General features: G+C 44.6%; 2 protein-coding genes across 2 annotated transcripts; one reads left to right on the top strand and one right to left on the bottom strand.

Moving 5' to 3' along the window:
- The first annotated feature begins 24 nt into the window (after positions 1-24).
- Positions 25-6,176, top strand: C1R (complement component 1, r subcomponent). The gene is made up of 11 exons (XM_010288394.1): positions 25-32; positions 833-1,061; positions 1,298-1,490; positions 1,672-1,815; positions 1,961-2,157; positions 2,677-2,824; positions 2,909-3,030; positions 3,634-3,712; positions 4,155-4,295; positions 5,066-5,140; positions 5,374-6,176. Exons 1-11 carry the CDS (start codon positions 25-27, stop codon positions 6,174-6,176), a joined length of 2,139 nt encoding a protein of 712 aa, XP_010286696.1.
- A 3,682-nt stretch (positions 6,177-9,858) lies between these two features.
- Positions 9,859-18,271, bottom strand: C1S (complement component 1, s subcomponent). Its single transcript, XM_010288392.1, has 11 exons — positions 18,225-18,271; positions 17,543-17,747; positions 16,095-16,272; positions 15,704-15,829; positions 14,734-14,933; positions 14,404-14,557; positions 14,054-14,169; positions 13,741-13,819; positions 13,355-13,492; positions 12,740-12,814; positions 9,859-10,652 (listed from the first exon to the last, which is right to left on the bottom strand). Exons 1-11 carry the CDS (start codon positions 18,227-18,229, stop codon positions 9,859-9,861), a joined length of 2,070 nt encoding a protein of 689 aa, XP_010286694.1. The 5' UTR covers positions 18,230-18,271.
- Positions 18,272-18,501: the final 230 nt, after the last annotated feature.

Raw genomic sequence — 18,501 nt, 5'->3', positions numbered from 1 at the left:
AGTGCGCGCACGGCGGTCGAGCGCATGGACGCGTGAGTGGGGCAGCTGGGGAGGGGGACGCACAGCCACATCATTGCGGGGAGGGAACGGGAGGGCTAGACCCTTCCAGGAAGGAGAAGAGGTCCAAGGGGCTAAGCTCATGCTCGTTGTCCCTCCGTTCAAGCTTTGCTAGCACGTAGGGCTGAGGAAGAAGGGTCTTTCTGGCTGATGTCATCATGACATCTGGGCAGTTGAGCTTGTGTTGGAGGCACGCTGATAGTCCTGTTCCCCAGAGGGGAAGAGGGGAGATCTGCAGAATGAGAAAAAAAAATGACGGCCAGCTTTTGGAGGAGAGGGATCAAAGCACGACTGGGTAGAGAGCTGCTCAGGTGCCACTGCAGGATTGCTCCTCAGCAAACTGAGCTCGACAGCTTCAGAACCTCAAGCTTCAGAACCTCACCAAAGGAACTGGGCAGAGGTCCTAAGCTAGCAATAAACAGAAATGACCTGCTGGCCCGGAATCAAAGGAAACAAAATTTTCCCTGGTTCTAAGGGACCCAGCCCCCTGACTGCTGGGAACAGGCAGATGTCACTCAGGGAACTCACCCATGTTTCTTCAACACATTCTTCTTTGGCTGGGTCACAAAGCCTTGCTGGAATCCTGGGTAGTGCTGGTGTCTTCATTTCAGCTGTCCTCCTTGTTCCTGAGCAATCCAAGCTAGAAGCTGGACCTGCAACTAGGCCTCCCATATGTGGATTCCATTAGACAGTGCACAAGTCACTCGCAAAGTCTCCTCTGATCTCTGATGACCTAGTTTTGTGCAATGTCATAGTTTACTTGCCATGTTCACAGGCACGTTCCTTTTCTCCTGTGGGCCTTCCTCTGTTTTGGAGTGATCAGTTCCAGTCCAGTCCCAAGAAAGCTTTTTGGGGAGATCAGATCCCCTAGTTATCCTAAGCCATACCCCAACAATAACATCAGCATTTGGGATATACACGTCCCCAAAGGCTATGTGGTGAAGCTGACCTTCAGATATTTTGACCTGGAGCCATCTGAGTCCTGCTTCTATGATTATGTTAAGGTATGTGCATAGATACGTGGGCCAAGGGGGTGGCTGGAGATGGGAATCTAGCGGCCACCACATGCAATTGCTGTTCATTCACCAGGCCTCCTTTCATGGTTCCCACAAAGGAAAGGGAAGGAGTTAAGGATAGAAATGGGTGGAGCAGGTACTGGCAACCCATGGCTGGGTAATAGTGATGCATGGAGCAGGCTGAATCTTATAAGGCTACAGTGATTTCCCCTTAACCTTGACAGATCAAAGCAGACAAGAAGAACTTGGGCCGATACTGTGGCCGGCTGGGGTCAACCACAGGCAATCACCCTGGAAGAAAGGAATTTGTATCTAAGGGGAACAGGATGCACCTAGCATTCCATTCTGATTTCTCTAACGAAGACAATGGCACAGTGATTCCCTATAGGGGCTTCATGGCCTATTACCAAGCTGTGGGTGAGTAGACAATACACTCAGCATGCAGAAAGAAGCCTATGTGGCTCCAACCAATTTTCCTCCTTGTCAGGGAAATAAAGAGAAGCTGTAAGCAAGGATATGGACCAGTATGTACTTTCAGTGTACATCAGAGAGGTTTAACACTTTCCTCCCCTTGTCCCTGCATCTCCTGTGTCTTCAGATCTTGATGAATGTGACCCTAACAGTGCTGCTGAGAAAGATGAAAGACCTCAGTGTCAGCACTTCTGCCATAACTATGTGGGTGGCTACTTCTGTTCTTGCCGGACTGGCTACCAACTTCAGAGTGACCACCACTCCTGCAAAGGTAAATTGAAATTTTGAAAGATCAGAGGGTTCCAGGGAAGGAGCCCTTCAGCCAGGAAGGGTGGCAGAAGTGACTTAGGGAGGAGTTGACAGGGCTGCAGAAGACAGCTCCACAATGTGACCTCTACTTTCTTCTTCTGCACCAGTGGAGTGCAGCAGTGAGCTGTTCACAGAGGCATCTGGGTACCTGAGCAGCCCTGAGTACCCTCAGCCCTATCCTGAAGACCTCCAGTGTAACTACAGCATCCGTCTGCAAAAGGGCCTGTCTATCATCCTCAAGTTCTTGGAACCCTTTGAGATTGATGAACACCAGCAAGTCCACTGTCCTTATGACCAGCTCAAGGTACTGGAGATCAGCAAACTCTACATCTAACTCTGATGCCAGGGTGTTGGACAGGACACCAGGACAATACCTGGACAGGAATTGTGGGGACACCACCATTTGGATGAGAAATATGGGATCAGTACAAGGAGAATGCCCCAGCATGAAGGACTGAGTTCCTCCCTTCTCCCTCCCTCAGTGTGCTTAATTACCATTGTCCTGAGGTCAGAGGCTCTGGGTCACAGGCCCCTGTGAGTGAAGCCAAAAAAGTTGTCCCCCTTTCCAGTTTTATCTCCCTTTATCTCAGAATTTGAAGAGGTTGATAGCTCTGATTCCCATGATAAAAGGAGAAGCAGAGTTTGTGGTAGGTCAGCCCGTTGTTCTGATCTGTCAGTGCAGACATCAGCAAAGATGGGTCAGACAACTAGCCCTGTCCACTACCATGTGCACTGTGGCAGACTTGGTCTGGATTGAAATAGGGATACTGGGGCAGAGAGGCATCTGTGTTTCTGTCCCTGTGATACATGTTTTCCTTATCAGATCCAAGCACAAGGGAGAGAGATTGGTGAATTCTGTGGCAAGGAGTCACCTGGAAGCATTGAAACCAACAGCAATGTGGTGGACATACTCTTCCTCACCGATGAGTCAGGGTTCAGCCGTGGCTGGAAGATCCACTACACCTCAGAGAGTAAGACGTTTCTTCCCCAGAGGCTACTACAACCTATCTACACCATTTGTTAATACCAACTTAATTTGTCCCATTCTCTAACAGAAATACGGTGCCCACAGCCTGTCCCACGGGATCAGTTTACCATCATCAGAGACCTGCAGCCCATCTATCAATTTCAGGACTATTTCATTGTTAGCTGCAAGACTGGATATAACCTGATGGAGGTGAGATCCCTTCTCCACTCCTTTCAGCCATATCCTGGCTTCTCTTCAGTTTATGTAAGTCTTCCACCTTTCAGTAAAGCTCTCTTTGGAGATTTCACTCCTGGCAACCTCTTGCAATTTCTGTTTTTTCCTTGCTTCTATAGGCTTTCTTCCAGTGTTTTCTCCTTTCCTAGCTCACTTCCTTGTGCATTTATTGTCTCACGAAGAGGCAAGCCCTGGCAGAAGATGAGAGAACAAAGATCCCAGGAAACACTGGTAAACAAGAATATATCTTTGGAAGGATATGAAATCAGACTTGAAGCAGAAGATGCTACTTGCCTCCCTTGCCATCCCATTGCCAGGACTGAGTAGCACCCCAGACTTGTCACGGTTTTATGGTAGCTGGCTGCTGATAGCTTGGCCTGCTATGAAGAAATTGTAGCCTGTGGCAAATACAGGATGTAGGAAAGGCAGCCAAGGGAGAGGACAGCAACTGGAACAGACTGCAGAGGGGCAACTATTGGACAGCAGTGAAAAGATGGGCAGATAGAATAATATTTTAATGTGGGGAAGGGAATGTAAGGCTCTGTACAACCAACAGAGATGTTTTTCTTTCCCATGCAGGGCAATCGAAAGCTGCTCTCCTTTACGGCTGTGTGCCAGGCTGATGGGACATGGCATCAATCCATGCCCCGCTGTGAGAGTGAGTGATCTGAGAATGGGGATTATGCCTCCTGCTGTGGCCTTCCCCCTCCAAGAATATAGGGAGTTCAGCCAAGATGACTCAATTTGTCTGTGGCCTTAGACTCCTAGATATGCTGGTTGGAACGACCTGTGGAAGTCATCTAGTCCACTGTTGACCTTCAATACATTTTTTCTGTTTGCAAAAACTTAAATGTCTTTCCTCCCTTACAAAATGGCATAAAATATCACTAAATAGTTGATACAATGCTGTAACATCTAAAAGCAAAAGATCCCAGTTTGGGATCCATTTTGGAACACAGTATCTCTGCGCACTGTACTAACTGGTCCTCTCCACCCTTCGCATCATGGCGACACCCTCCCTGGCCACAATCAAAGTTGAGCCTAAGCCTGTAGGCAGTAAGGCTGTCTTTGATTCACCTCTTTTTTTTTCTATTTTGTAGTTGTGAACTGTGGCAACCCTACAGACCTGACCAATGGGGCATTCAGCTATGTTAACAAACCTGCAAACAACAACTACCAGTCAGTGATCACATACCAATGCAATGAGCCATATTATCACATTGTCACTGGAACAGGCGGTGGTGAGTTGTAATCCCACACAAATGGTGAAATCTGTGTGTGAAAAGCCCTCTCAAATTTCCAGTTAGAATTGTCTCTGGACCCCAGGCTTAGGGCTCCAATTTAATCCAACCAATTTAATACAGTATAAGATGGATTGTGTATAAATTATTTTTAGTCACCAGCACAAACTTTCTAAAAAAAGCAAGAATGTTGGAGGTAGTGGAGTTTGTGTTGAGAGGTGACATGTGAGTTAGCAGACCTGCAATATAGCCTAAGAAATAGATACTGAGCATGTATAATAACTGACTCATCTTTTTCCTCTTTCTGGAACAAACCACCTTGTCCTACTCTCTGCAAACTACAGAGATCAGAAACTTGAACCTAAAATCCATGTCTTTACTTCTTCTCTCCCTTCTTTGGGCTAAATAGGGTCAAACAGTGCTCTGTAAGCATGTGGACTGAGTGAAGTTAAGACTTCACTCAGATGGCTCTTCAGTTTTTTCTTCTACAGAAGCAGTGCCTGAACTTTACTGGTCCCCTGGAACTGAGGTGCTTTGAGATGTACTTACTATCCCACATGGAGACATTCCAGACTAGACCACAGGCGGCTTTTCCTGGGAAAGGGTACCTTTGGGATGGAAGGGCCAAGTGCAGCATGTGGGACACCTTGGAGAGAGGAACCGCTTGAAAATACTCTGTACTAATCTAATCTAATCTAATCTGTTCTGTTCTATTTTCCCACCCCATGCCTTCAGGCCTGGGTCTCATTTACTTCCATTTCATCCTACAGACAGATTCACCTGCTCTCCTGAGGGAACCTGGGTGGATCAAGATGGCCAGGTGAGGATTCCTGCCTGCTTGCCAGGTCAGTAAAAAACTCTGACTTTGTCTGGTGTTTACCAATTCATGCTTACAGTCAGTACAAAGCCAGGACAACATGCAGGGAGGGGAGTGAGGATAATGGTGTCAGTGAGGGAGGACAGGGAAATCTGTCCAGGAAGGCAAAAATAAGGTGAAAGCAAACAGTGATGGTACAGGAAGGAGAGAGACAAGCCAGGGCAGCAGAGGGTGTCATGATCTCCTTGCATTTGTCTACAGTGTGTGGGAAACCGGTCAATCCCATTACTGAAGTCCAGCGGATCTTGGGCGGCAAGTCAGCAAGGAGAGGCAGTTTCCCTTGGCAGGCTCTGACTGGCATCCATGGACGTGGGGGTGGTGCACTCCTGGGTGATCGCTGGATCCTGACCGCTGCCCACACCATCTTCCCCAAAGGGGCAGGAGGCAACAATGTAAGTCTGGACCAGCTAGCAGAGGAGGCTAACGTTTTCCTCGGCCACACCAAGGTAGAAGAGCTCCACAAGATGGGTAACCACCCTGTACGTAGGATCTTTATCCATCCAGATTACAGCCCTAAAGATGAGCACAACTTCAATGGGGACATAGCGCTGCTGGAGCTGAAACACCCAGTAACTCTGGGCCCTACAATACTGCCTGTCTGTCTCCCAGATACTACCAACACCACGTTCTACATGGATGGGTACGTGGGCTACGTGAGCGGCTTTGGTGTGGAAAAAAACTTTATTTCAAATGATTTGAAGTATATGAGCCTACCAGCGGTTGCTCAAGAGAAGTGTCAGAGTTGGCTGGACAGTAAGAAGAGAGATATACCTATGGTTTTTTCTGAGAACATGTTCTGTGCTGGCTTCCTTACAGTCAAACGGGATACCTGCCAGGGGGATAGTGGGAGCGTCTTCACAGTGTTAGACACAGAAAGTGGTCGCTGGGTTGCTACTGGTATTGTTTCTTGGGGTATTGGCTGTGCCGAAGGTTATGGCTTCTACACGAAGATCCTCAACTATTTGGACTGGATCAAAGGGATAGTAAGGGAGGATAGGCTGTAAATGTTGCTGTCCTGTTAGCTGAAAAATCACTGATAGCATATACATTTCCAGACACAGTAAAGCATATCTAAAGCTTTTGATGATGTCCCAAAGGCTTTTCAAACATGCAGACCATGTAACCTTCATCATGAGTACTTCTGAAAACTACCATATTGTTTGATGAATTCTTGGTGGTACCTTCAAAATGCACCAAAGCTGCTGTACCATTGGCAGCTTGTGGAATGCCTTTGTGGACATTCTAGTTCTTCCAAGTCTTATTATTGGATGAAGCCTTAATAATATCAGGAAATCTCATAACAGCAAACATGTTGTTGTTTGAAGTGCTGATAATTTCATCAGACTACGGCAGTCTGCTTTTTTACTCTTGTGTGGGAAGCTTGCAGGGCAGCAGACTTTCTTGAAGGATGTGGTACTTCGTGCTGAGTACAGTGTGCACATGCCCATTGCATCAGTGAGATTCTATGAATATTAAAATCATTGCTGGAGAAACCAGGTGTGTTATGTTTTTCTGTCTTTAACTACTAAGTATTCCCCATCACTGAAAGCAACTTATGGACTTTATATAGGGATTGCTTTACCTACCACTAAAGTTTCCAGTTCTGCAATAGCATGTAGTCATTAGATTACCCAGTCTGAAACTCCAGATGGTTTCACACGAGGCAAATATAAGTTGTTTCACATTAAACATTCAAAATTTCAAAATTCAAAAGACAGGAAATACAACAACCAATTTCATGGAGAAAAGAGCCCAGTAACCTTTACTGATCAGAATTTGAAGATGGATTTTTTTATACTCTTTTTACACTATATGAAAATAAATCTCTGACTGCAGGACAGGAGCTCTAAAATGATGCTGACTCAGAAAGAAGACAACCTCACCTGGGTTATGGCTGTTCTCTGGAGTTGTCTCTTGACTAGTTTTTGCTACTGCAGAGTAAGTACTTTTTTCTTGTGAGTCACTGGGAGAACTGAAGTCTGCCAGAGAGGAACTCTGGGGCTAAGGTCATAGTTGCTTTCTCACACTGTTTTCCATGGGATCCACCTCCAGATCTTCTCATGTCAGTGTCTCCCATTTGGTTTTGAGATAATATACCCTGGTAAGGGATCTGTGAAATTGGACATCTGATATAAATTCATCTGTGATCTCCAGGGGTCAGAATTCTGTTGATTTATCCCAGTTGTATGGGCAAGAGGGGAGCATGAAAGGCAACAAAAGCATGGAAAACCAAAGTGTCCAGTTGCACAGGAGCAATGGATAAGCCCTGGTCTGGGGGAGGGAAGAGAGAATGAGGCATATGCAGTTGGGGGGTAGTCCAGGTGAAGAACAGGGAATTTCTGGGTGCTTAGTGAGTACAGGTGACAAGAACAACAAAATACCGAACTCTTAAGCCCTTGTAAAAATTGGGAAAAATTACTGAGAAGCCATCTTAAAAAATCTTCTGCTTTGCAGGAGACTAGGAAATTTTGGGAAGCAGAGGCATGGAGAATAGACGCTTTGCCCAAAATCCCTATAGGAATCTGTGACCCTCCTAGGAATAGCAATCCCAGCTAAATAAGTATCTTTCCTGTCTCCTACTCCTGGGCCATTCAGCCACACTTCTGTTTCTCTTCTCCTCTGCTCTCCTAAACTGATTTCAGCAGTTTCTCTTCCTGTCCATTTCCAGAAAGACAGGAGTTAATCAGTGAGCTAGTGAGTAATTGTGTGACACTGCTTGCCTGAATGGCTTTGTGGTCATAGAAGCTAAGGAAATGTCTTACCTTAGTTTGAAAGGTCACTCAGAACTTAAAATGGATTCATTTACCCCAAATTGTACTTTGTTGGGCTATTTCTACTGCTGAAGTATACATCATATACCAAAGCAGAAGCTTCCTAATAGCCAGACATTGCAGTCTGTAACATTTCCAGTGGCTTTTGCTCATGATTAGCCCATGTTTGGGCATGTATGTATGACTTATGAAATTCTGATACATACTGTGAAGTTATAAAATATTGTTACAATGGCACCGCTGCATCATTAATGTTTCTTTGCCAGGAAGCCACTTCTCTGCACAACAGTCACTTCTTTGCACAAGAGGAACATGGGCTGAGATTGCAGCCTGGACTAGTTACTAGGGATGGACACTTCGCTTTCGCACTCCAGAAGATGAAAGCTGAGGTGAGTCCACCCACATAGCAACAAGAAGGATAAAGCTTCATACTACATTAAGGTTGGCACATACAGATATAAAAGTAAAAAGCATTCAACATCCTGTGGGTCACAGTTCTTCAGGAATGTAGTATAAGGTCCTTGGTTATTAGCCCAACAACAAAATAACCTTTTGCTTATTACACAAAATTGAAGGTGCTTGAGCTGAGTGCAGGAATCTGTATGAAATCTCCCAAGAGCTGCATACATCCTCCTCACTATTTCCTAGACTCTTAGAAAAACTTAGACAGGAAGAGGAGGTCTCTAGTCCAATCCACTGCTGACAGCAGGACTAACGTAAGAGCTTCAGGGCCTTACCTGGGCAAGTTGTGAAGATCTTCAGGGACAGAGATTCCCCAGTCTTTTATGGCACTTATTCCAATGCTGACCCACATCCTGGGAAAAAGCCCAACTGGAGATTCCCTAATTGCAATTTGTGTCTATTTTCTCTTGTCCTGTCACTGTTCACCTTTCTGAAGAGTCTTGCTCTGTGTACCCTCTAGTCCTCCTTTAGGTATCTGAATACAGCCATTAGGTGCCCCCCTTAGTTTCCTTCTTTTCAAGCTGAACAAACCTAGCTTCCTCTGACTTTCTTCATATACCATCTGTACCAGTTCCCTTCGTCTTAGCGGAAAGGTATTTGTGAGTAACATAGTATTTTCTGGAGCAGAAGGCACCCCTAACACGTTAGGTAATCTTGCACAACACTACCTTCCCTAAATCAAGCAACCTTTATTTCTTATCTGTTTTTCTAGTTTGAAAAATAAATCCCTGAGGACAGGTGAATGAAAGGATTTTTAAAGATGTCTCTTCTGCTCAGCTTGATTCAGAAGTCTGAAGTCCTCATTGCTGGTAATGGTTGGTCAATGAGATGCAACCATCCCAGACAGAACTTCATAAAGACTCTTAGGTAGAGAGGTGAGGTCACTCAAGTTACAGCTTGACAAAAGGTGGCAGTGTCAAAATGTGACTAGACACTTGTTTTAGGGAGTTCCAAGGAGAACTAGGCCTAGACTGAGAAGAAGAAAGGCAATACATAGAATAGCACATTGCACAAAAGACAATTTGGCCATTTTTTAATGCTGCTAGATATTTTGAACAATACAGGAAATACATAAACCAGAAACCAGGCTCTTAACCTATCTTGGGAACTAACAATTATTCTCACACCTTCATTGAAATCTCCCTGTCAGGCAGGGCATGGCTAGATCTTTTCCAAGTGGGAAAAAAATGGGATAGAAAAAAAAGAGAGGAAGCAGAAGGAGCCTCTTTATCCAGAATAGCATCTTCCTCTTATGCTACTATGAGTGAAAAAAGAAAGAGAAATTCCCTTCCCAGACATGACAACAGTGGGAGAAACCAATACATATTCCTGACTCTCCACTCAGCACAGACACAATGAGTAGGCCCATTATACACACAGAACAGGACCACAGCCAACCTGAACATGCAACCATCACATTTAGAAAGGGTGATCATGCTGAAAGGAGAAAGAGCTAATCCTGCCAAGCTTCTGCATCCTCATGCTTGCTCATGGTCTCTGTAATCCAGTCCAAATAACGCACTACCTTGGTGTAAAGACCAAAGGTACCACATCTTGGTCCCCAGGAGATCAGCCCAGCCACATAGTATCGTCTGTCATCAAGTGGATCTTGGATAGCATAGGCTCCACCACTGTCCCCCTTGCAGCTGTCCTTGTCACCACCGGCACAGATCATATTGTCAGTGAATTGGTAAGCACTGGAATCAGCAGAGCCCTCTGGTTTCACAGATCGGCACTTATCCATGTCCACCACAGGAATCTGGGCCTTCCAAAGGTAAATCGGCAGTCTTCCTCTCTCTCTCTGGCCCCAGCCAGCAATGTAGCCCAGAGTCCCCTCTTGCAGCTCATACTCAGGTGATTTACCAGGAAGACAGAGGGGTGAGATGTTTGGGCCCATCTTCACAGGATCCCTCAGCTTCAGTAGTGCAATATCATTATCAAAATCGGTCCTGGTTTCTATGGGCTGCTCCTTCCAATCAGGATGGATGAAGGAAGCCTCTGGGATCAGTTGCGTGGCCTCCCAGTACAGAGATTCTCTACCAACGTTGATTACCCCAGCATACATGTTGGGCTTGTCATATCCCTCCAGCACATGAGCTGCAGTCATTACCCATCTTTCAGAGATGAGTACACCACCTCCTCTTGGGTAATCAAAATACACCTGCCAGGGAAAGTTGCCCTTTTCTGCAAGGGTGCCTCCAAAAATCTTTGCTTTCTCTCGGATGGGATTACTGGGCACCCCACAGACTGGAAAGAAAATAAAAGAAAAAAAGAGGAACCAGGTGGGAGAATTAGCAGTTACAAATAGGGGGTTCTTTGGTACTGCTAAAAAGCCCCATAGTCCACTCCTTCCTGTGTCCTCTAAATAATTTTTGATTCTGATATAACTAATGTTTATATTCTATGTTATAGAGTTTGCAACTAGTATTTACAGAGAAATTCAAGAAAATTCAAGCAAAACTACTATCAATATTCAATTTAGGCTGAAAATACTCATTCTCAAATTCTTGTTTGGGAATTTCAGTTCAGCAATTCAGTTGTTACCCTGCCAGTGTTGGGTATATCAAAGCTCACAATTTAACTGCATTCTAGTTAGCATTTTTCCTTTGCTGAATTATGTCCTCTAGGTGAAGGGATTGTTTTTGAAAAAAATATTTGCCTTAGTTCTTAGAATTATGACACTATTTTTACAATTTTTTTTTTTTTTTTTGGTGAAATCCAGATAGTGTCAGGTTAAGTGTTCAGGTTTGTCACGGATGTTTTACCATTTTTCTTCTCCATTCTTTTAGTATGTAAAATCTTAAGCAGTGGGTTAATGGAGATTTTATCTGTGGGCCTTCCGGGTGCAGAGATGCTCCATGCTCTTTATGTAAAGTTTTGTAGAATGTGAGCACTAAGGGCATAAATAAGGCTGGTCGTTCTGACACAGCTAGGAAATTGATTTCTTATCACACTGCCCTGTTTACATTGAACTCTTAGTCACATAGTCAGAGATTAAGGAGCTATAGCCAGTAGGTAGCTTCCAATCTAAATGAAGCATAGTTTGTTAAAGAATTTCACATAATCATAGAAAGATATAGGCTGGAAGGTATCTCTGGATGTCTCCATTTCAACCTGTTCATCCCTAACTGCCCTTTTCCCTGCCCTCGTAACTGCAAAGCCAGGTTGCTCAGAGGCTTTGCCAGGAGACTTCTGATCATCTCCAAGGGTGCTGATTAGCCACCCTCCCTGGGCAACACTTCCAGTGCTCTGGGCAAGCATTTTTCCTTAAATACAGTCAGAATTTCCTTTGTTGCAGCTTGTGCCCATTGCCTGTCATTGTCTTTTATTGCTGTGTCCCCCTGGGAAGAGTCTGCCTTCATATTCTTTGTAACCTCCACTTGGGTAGTAAATGCCCTGAGCTTTATCTTACCATTTGCCTTTTGCACTGTGCACTTGTATAGTCCAAGTCACTGGCTGAGCTGGCCCTTAAGAGGGCTGAATCATCTTCAGATGGGTCTTGAGCTTTGCCAATGAGTATTTGAGGGTTTGGAGTACTGAACAGGCATCATGTACAACTAGCCCGAGGCATGCTGCCTCCTCTAAGAGGGTAAGCTGAACAGCGTGCAGAATACATAGGATTTAAAATTCTCTCTATCAGCTGGAAGTTAAGACCCAGCCATAACTACCAGCAGTCATGAGCAGGAGTATTACCCACACTTTCCTCCTCAGTGTCTCGCAAGTACACAAAGAGAGGATGAGAAGGTCCTCGTCAGGGATATTGCTTGAGCTTTCACAGTAAGTGTAGCTCAATACTGAAGGACACATTAAGGGTTTAGGCTATCACTTCCAGTGAGAGTAATGAATGCCCTTTCCCTATAGTCCTGCATCTGTAGTGCCCAGTGGACAGCTGGACACTACCCCCAGGAGAGGTCTGAAGAGAACCTACAGTTCTCAGTGTAGCTTGGGAGGGACCAAAGAATGAAAAGTCCAGCATTGTTGGACATCTCTTTTTGCTACCTGCAATGCAGACAGAGATGTAAAGCACTGAACAACTTGAGAATGTGAACACTTGAAGGTGGGGAAACTGGTGCAGAATCAGACATTGATACTTGAAGAGGTCCTGTTATACCAGATCTCTTATCATGTTGCCCACTTATGTTTCCAGTTCCTTTCTGCTATCTCATCTGACCTTTCTTTGGGGCCCACAGCTTTCAGAAATACCCTGCCCAATGTGATTCAAACAAGATAGAAAGGATCAACTGTACTTTCAGGCTTAAAAGTTTAAAAACAGAAATGAAAGAAGCAGTGGTCTTCATATGCTGCATGTACGTATATGCAGTTTTTGATAGTACCTGGGACACATTTTGGTAGCTTTGTTCCCATCTCTTCATTGACCCATTCTCCACTGGCTGAGCACTGATACACCACTTGGAAAAAAAAACAAGAAAAAAGAGGGCCATAAGGATACAATCAAGATGAAGAGAGGGTAAGTAGCATTACTGTATAAGATGATGTATTAACCTTCTCATTTACAAAGCAAGTACAGCTTGATAAACATTGCTGAGATGTCCCTAGAAGTACACAGCCCCACCAGGGTGTTTCTGCCCCTATTTTGGAAGCACCTCACCTAATAGATTTCTCGAATCCTTTACTTCTCCACCAGAAAAGTGTGCCAGAGACAAAAGTCTCCATGGTTCACACACCAGGCAAATGGAAAGAGGACTTGCTAAAGCATTTAAAGTCAACAGCCCAAGTACAGACAGTACTTACATTTACATTTAGTACTTACAGATATTACAGTATATAAACACAAAGACAACACAAAACTACTGCCTGTAACACCACACTAAGAACTTTTTCCCTGTCTTGACCTGATGGGATATAATCTCAGTCCCATGATGATGCCAGTACCAATTCTTAGGCCTTTGATCAAAGAAATATGTTTGTGTAGCACAGGCAATGCTTACCATCCCCGTTGTTTTTTAAGGTATAGTAAGGTGCATCACATTGATACCGGAAAGCAGCTTTGTACAGCGGCTCATGAAGTTCAGAGACGTATACAGCTTGGGCATTGTCAATAGGAATAGGATCACCACAGTTCACAGCTGTAGAGAAGAAAAACAATGATCAAATATAATCAAAGGGGCATTCTCACCCAACAATATGATTATTCTGTATGATGGGGAACCACTCAGCTCCTGCCTGTACAGTCATCAGCACTCCCTTCCTCTGTCCCTTCAGCATGCTCACATCCCAGTCCTTCAGTATCCTCCTAATCTGGAGATACAGTGGACCTAGAGCCTAAGGGCTCCATTCCAGTCTGCTTCCCACAATAGAGAGATAGGCCACTTACGAACACAGCTGAAATTGGAGTTGCTCCATTCACCATTGTCCTGACAGCTGGAGTGAAAAGTCACGATGCTATCTCGTTGCTAGGGAAAAGACCACATGACCCATGTAAGTCACTGGCCATGAAATGTATCTGACACAGGCACTCCAGTGGAGGGTCCTCAAAATGCTGCAGTTGGCTGGAAGAAGTTTCCACTTACTGCAGCTGTGGTGAAAACTTTTGAGTCCCCAAAGGTGCTCAGGACACCTGATGGGAAATGGCACCAGGAAGCTGCTGAGAGGGCCAGAGAGGATATATGCTTTTTTATGTAACTTACCCTCACAATTTCATAGCCTTCCACACAGGTCACCTTCACATTGTCCTTGAAGATATACCGGTCCTTCTTTGGATCAAGAACAGCGTTGGGGATGACACTCGGGGGACAGGTTACAGCTTTGAATAGATTGGTGGAAATCAGTGATTAACTTGTTCAAGATTTACTCTCCTTCCAGCTCCCAACTTCTTTCTCCCCAGTGATTATTCTCCCTAGTAAACAGACATCCTTTGTTTACTCAATACTAGCACCTGTGAACTTGTTAACATGCTGTTGTACCATGAATCTGACCTGGGACAAGCTCTCTTCCTAACTCAGCAGCAGAGGGAATGTTTTCCCAAGTGTCTACTCACGATCCCCATAGTAGAGTATTTTCCAGCCTTTGTGCTGTATTGCGTGGTCTGTCTGGAAGATTATGTCAAGAATGTTGTTCCTAGTTTTGATTTCTGGAGGACCTGGGAATTTGCTGCCACAGTAGGGACCAAAATGCTGCTTTCCAGAGACAATCTGGAAAAATAACAAACAAGAAGAAATGAGAAATACCAAATGTATTCAGAGAGAGAGATATTCCCAAGAATTTCAGAAGGCAACGTAGTTGAAAATAAAGTTAAGCAGTTAAGAGGGTCTTCTGAATATGAAGAGATTGGGGGGAGATCCAGAGCATCCCCAAGCCCCACACCTACTGTTAAGTTGTCGCGGCAAGTCCCTTCTGAGTTGGCTGGTTCCACGTCAAAGTCCCTGCTGTGTATGGTCAATGCCACAAAATAGCCTGGCCTCAGAGCCACTCGGTACTCACACCGTGAGTTCTCTGGGTATTGGTTGGGATAGTTGGGGCTGGCAATCTCCCCTGAGGGCTCAGTGAAGACATTTCCACTGCAGTTCACTAGGATTAAGGAAGGAACACAGGTTGGTTTCAGAAAGGAAACAGTCCAAAGCTGATAAGCTTTCACGCTTCCACTACATCTCCAGTCTCCCCAGTCACCTGCATTAACCATGTCACAGCACTGCAACTTTTCAAGAAACTGAAACCAGAACCACTCTCTATCCAGTAAGCCAGGGACTTTAACTTCTAGTGGTCTGAGCCACTTTGCACTCTTGCCCATCCTTTAGGCAATTGCCTGATGTCCTCAGTACTAGGGGACAGCTTCAGCACATCTTTAATTTTGCTCAGCCTCACTTAATTTCTCTTAGTGTCCTCTCTTCCTCCACCCTTCTTTCTTTTACCTTCCACCTGCGATTTAAGCCTCCTTCTCTCATGCTCAGGTCCTTACATTTCAACATGCACTATTTGTGACTGCAATTTTTTTATTCAAGCCAAGCAGCCCCTTGGCCATTTCTGTGTCTTCATTGAACCGCCCTGTTTTGTCAGAGATTAAAAGATTCACAGGTAGCAGTATGCTAAGAAGGGTCTTTATCACAGTCTTTAGAGAATGTCATTTCATAGTTTCTTAATTCCCTTAACACAAAAAAGAAGAATGTTAAGGATATGTTAATAGAAAGTCCCAAAAATCATGGTCAGTTCAGATTTGCACTGGGATGTTCTTTGCTCCAAAACTGGAAGAAAACTTTTCTCACAAGTGGGTGAGAAGGTTGATAGAGAAGGTACTCCATGTACAATATCTCATTTGACCACAGCTCATATAGACCTCTTACCTCCACATGTTTTCTTATCCTCATAGAGGAAATAATCTGGTGGACAGGTACAGAAGTAACCTCCAATATAATTATTACAGTAATGACTGCAAGGTTCCTCCACAAAATCCATGCACTCATCCAAGTCTGCAAGCATGAAAAGATGAATCAGCCAAGATTAGGAGAGTGCCCTAAGGGCAGGAGGAAGATGAGAAAGGGAAGCAAACACACCAGTGTTTCCAGTGATACGGAAAAGGTATCTCTTAGACAACATTTAGACTGTCCATATTGGAAAGCAGTCCTGACTGCTGCAATTTCTTCTAAGGAATTCTTGTAAGGAAAACCCTTCTGTCAGCTTCCCACCCCCAGCCTGGACTTTACAGAGATTCAGAGGAGGCTGTTTTAACCTTACCTACTGCAACATAGTAGGCTGCAAAACCAGTGAAATGCTCCTCATTGGAAAAGTCTGATTGGAAGCTCACAGTGAGGGTATTATAAGGGACATGAAATTCCTCCACAATCAAGGAGCCAGGGGCACGAGGTTTCTTCCGCCCACAAAGCATGCCTTCAACATGGCCGCCAGACAGGATCTGCAGAAGAATGCAGAGAGGTCTCATTTAATTACTGGAACACGTGTAGCTATCAACACTTGAGCCTTTCAGCTTACAGGTGGCTAACCAAAGGCTCCTTAGTTGCATGCCTTTCTCATGACATTTCGGTAGATCTCCCAGGGCACAGCTATGTTGCATAGCTAGCAGAAGAGACCAAGGCTGCTGTGTGATCCACAGAGCTGGTCAAGGGTGGAAGACAGACAGCCAAGGTAGAGCTGAATGGAGGTCTTAGACAACCAGTTTCATGACATTTGTAAGACGCTTGAGGAGTGTTCCCTCCTACTGACTTCCCAGCTGTGAAATACCCATCTTCACTTCTCAGATACAAATTAATCCAGAAAGTTCTCCGTTAACATCGTTTCCTCAGGACCACTTGTGGAAAAAATTAACAGCGTGGTTCAAAATGGCAAAACCAATCACTGACTGTCTGCAGAGCAGTCTAATGGGTTCATCAGTTTGTTGCAAAAGGACATATGTTATTACAGGTCTCAGCAGACCACATCCATCGTACTGTCCCACCTTGGTCCTTCTGCAAGGTCGTCTTCTGGTGCTGCACGTGATCTTATTGCCCCTTTTCACACAAAGTTATTGCAGGGTAGGATGGTCTTGTTTCTGTCTGTTTGTGTGGAAATGACTGATCTTTTGTCAACATGGAACAACATGGAGTTCGGGTGCATCTTAGTGGGTCTCTAAGTTTTAAGAAAGCTGTGGTGCCTAGATCATAGAAAACTCTGGTGCAATGGACCACAACACTTTATCTGAGTGCCCACTATCCATACACAAATCTCTTTACTTTTTTTAGCCTTCATCATTTCCAATCAAATTATGGTTGTATTAAATCATCTATGCCCACTCATGGATTAATTCTGAATAATTTCAGGGACAGAAAATCAATGCCCTAAAAAAATGGTCCTTTTATACCTATGGTTCACTGACTAAGAATATGCCTTGCAATAGAGAGGTGTCAGTGATGTCTAAGAAGGCTTTTCCTACGAATGCAGGAGACACATGGTGGAGGGGCATAGATGGGACACTCAGCTGGCAGACAATGCTCACATGGTTATGAAGCAAACTCAAATCAATTTAGTGACTGCTAGTGCAGATACACTCACTCATTTGGGCTCCTTCAAGATCAGAACAGGAAGGATGTCTACCTCCTCTTCCAACCCTGAGCTTTGTACACAGCTTTGCTGTTCTGTGCTCTAACCTGCCTTCTTGTCTTTTTCTCACTTGAGGACAGGGACAGTACCTTCACGAAGTCATATTCGCAGTTCTGCGACGGTTCAAGATCCATATGTGTGAAATAAAGGCGAATGCCATATCCTGAAGGGACCTGGATTTCCCAAGATTCCTGCATGTCATTTGGATACACCTGAGGGTAATTGGGTGACAAGATCTCACCATACATGGAGGCTGCATCAGCCCAGACAGGGAGACAGAAGAAGATAAGGTACCTGAGAAAAGAGGAAGGAAGGTGACATTGCAGTAGTCTTCTCTGTCCACATATGCACACAGTCCCTAGCGAAAAAGCTAGTCTTTGACGGTACATAGCATGCAGCATAGCTTCTGGCTTTGCAGTTTTAATGACCAACGCTGTGGCTATGTGGGGCTTGTCCTTCTCCTATCTCCTTTCACATAGAAGGAGTACAACCTCAGTCGTGCTCTCTGCTTCTCTCCAGCTCTGTAAGAGCGGATAATGCTGCAGGAGTTGAACACAAGGGTCTATTGTGTTCATGTATATGAAGTTCATGTATATGAACTTCACGTATATGAAGAAGTGCTATTCTCTACTTCACTGCCTTGTTCTGAAGGCTACTTGGGCTATAGACATTCAGATTTGAGAAACAGTACAGTACTATAGGAGAAATACCTAATTTGTAAAATGAAATTATTAATAAACCTGAGTTCCCATTGGAGATTCAATAACTCACCACATCTGGAAAAAGCAGATCTTCCTTTCTGAAAACTCAGGAATTGGACTTTGGAGTTGTGTCTGGGACAAAAAACAGCGTGATTGATTAATGTCGCCTGTGCTTCTGCATGTCTGCTAGGCAGGTCAAAGACCCTAAAACTCCAGCTTGTGGAGAATACATCAATGATTTGCCTCAAAAGAAAGTTCATATCTCTGTTCCTTTCTGCACACAGCAGCCCCAAGCATGAAGAAGGGATGCTAGGCTCTGTACTGACAAAATGGAGAGATGATCTCTA

Source organism: Phaethon lepturus, unplaced genomic scaffold (assembly GCF_000687285.1).
Source record: "Phaethon lepturus isolate BGI_N335 unplaced genomic scaffold, ASM68728v1 Scaffold51525, whole genome shotgun sequence".
NCBI classification, from domain to species: Eukaryota; Metazoa; Chordata; class Aves; order Phaethontiformes; family Phaethontidae; genus Phaethon; species Phaethon lepturus.
The sequence above is the reverse complement of the archived record's forward strand: the minus strand, read 5'-3'. Positions and strand labels throughout refer to the sequence as shown.

Bases quoted from the DNA above. Each gene is read 5' to 3' on its own strand.
- C1R (XM_010288394.1), top strand. The intron at 1,062-1,297 runs GTATGTGCATAG...TAACCTTGACAG, and splicing joins GCTTCTATGATTATGTTAAG to ATCAAAGCAGACAAGAAGAA. The intron at 3,031-3,633 runs GTGAGATCCCTT...TTTCCCATGCAG, and splicing joins CTGGATATAACCTGATGGAG to GGCAATCGAAAGCTGCTCTC.
- C1S (XM_010288392.1), bottom strand. The intron at 14,558-14,733 runs GTAGGTGTGGGG...TTATTTTTCCAG, and splicing joins CTTGCCGCGACAACTTAACA to ATTGTCTCTGGAAAGCAGCA. The intron at 12,815-13,354 runs GTAAGCATTGCC...TTTTTTTCCAAG, and splicing joins CTTAAAAAACAACGGGGATG to TGGTGTATCAGTGCTCAGCC.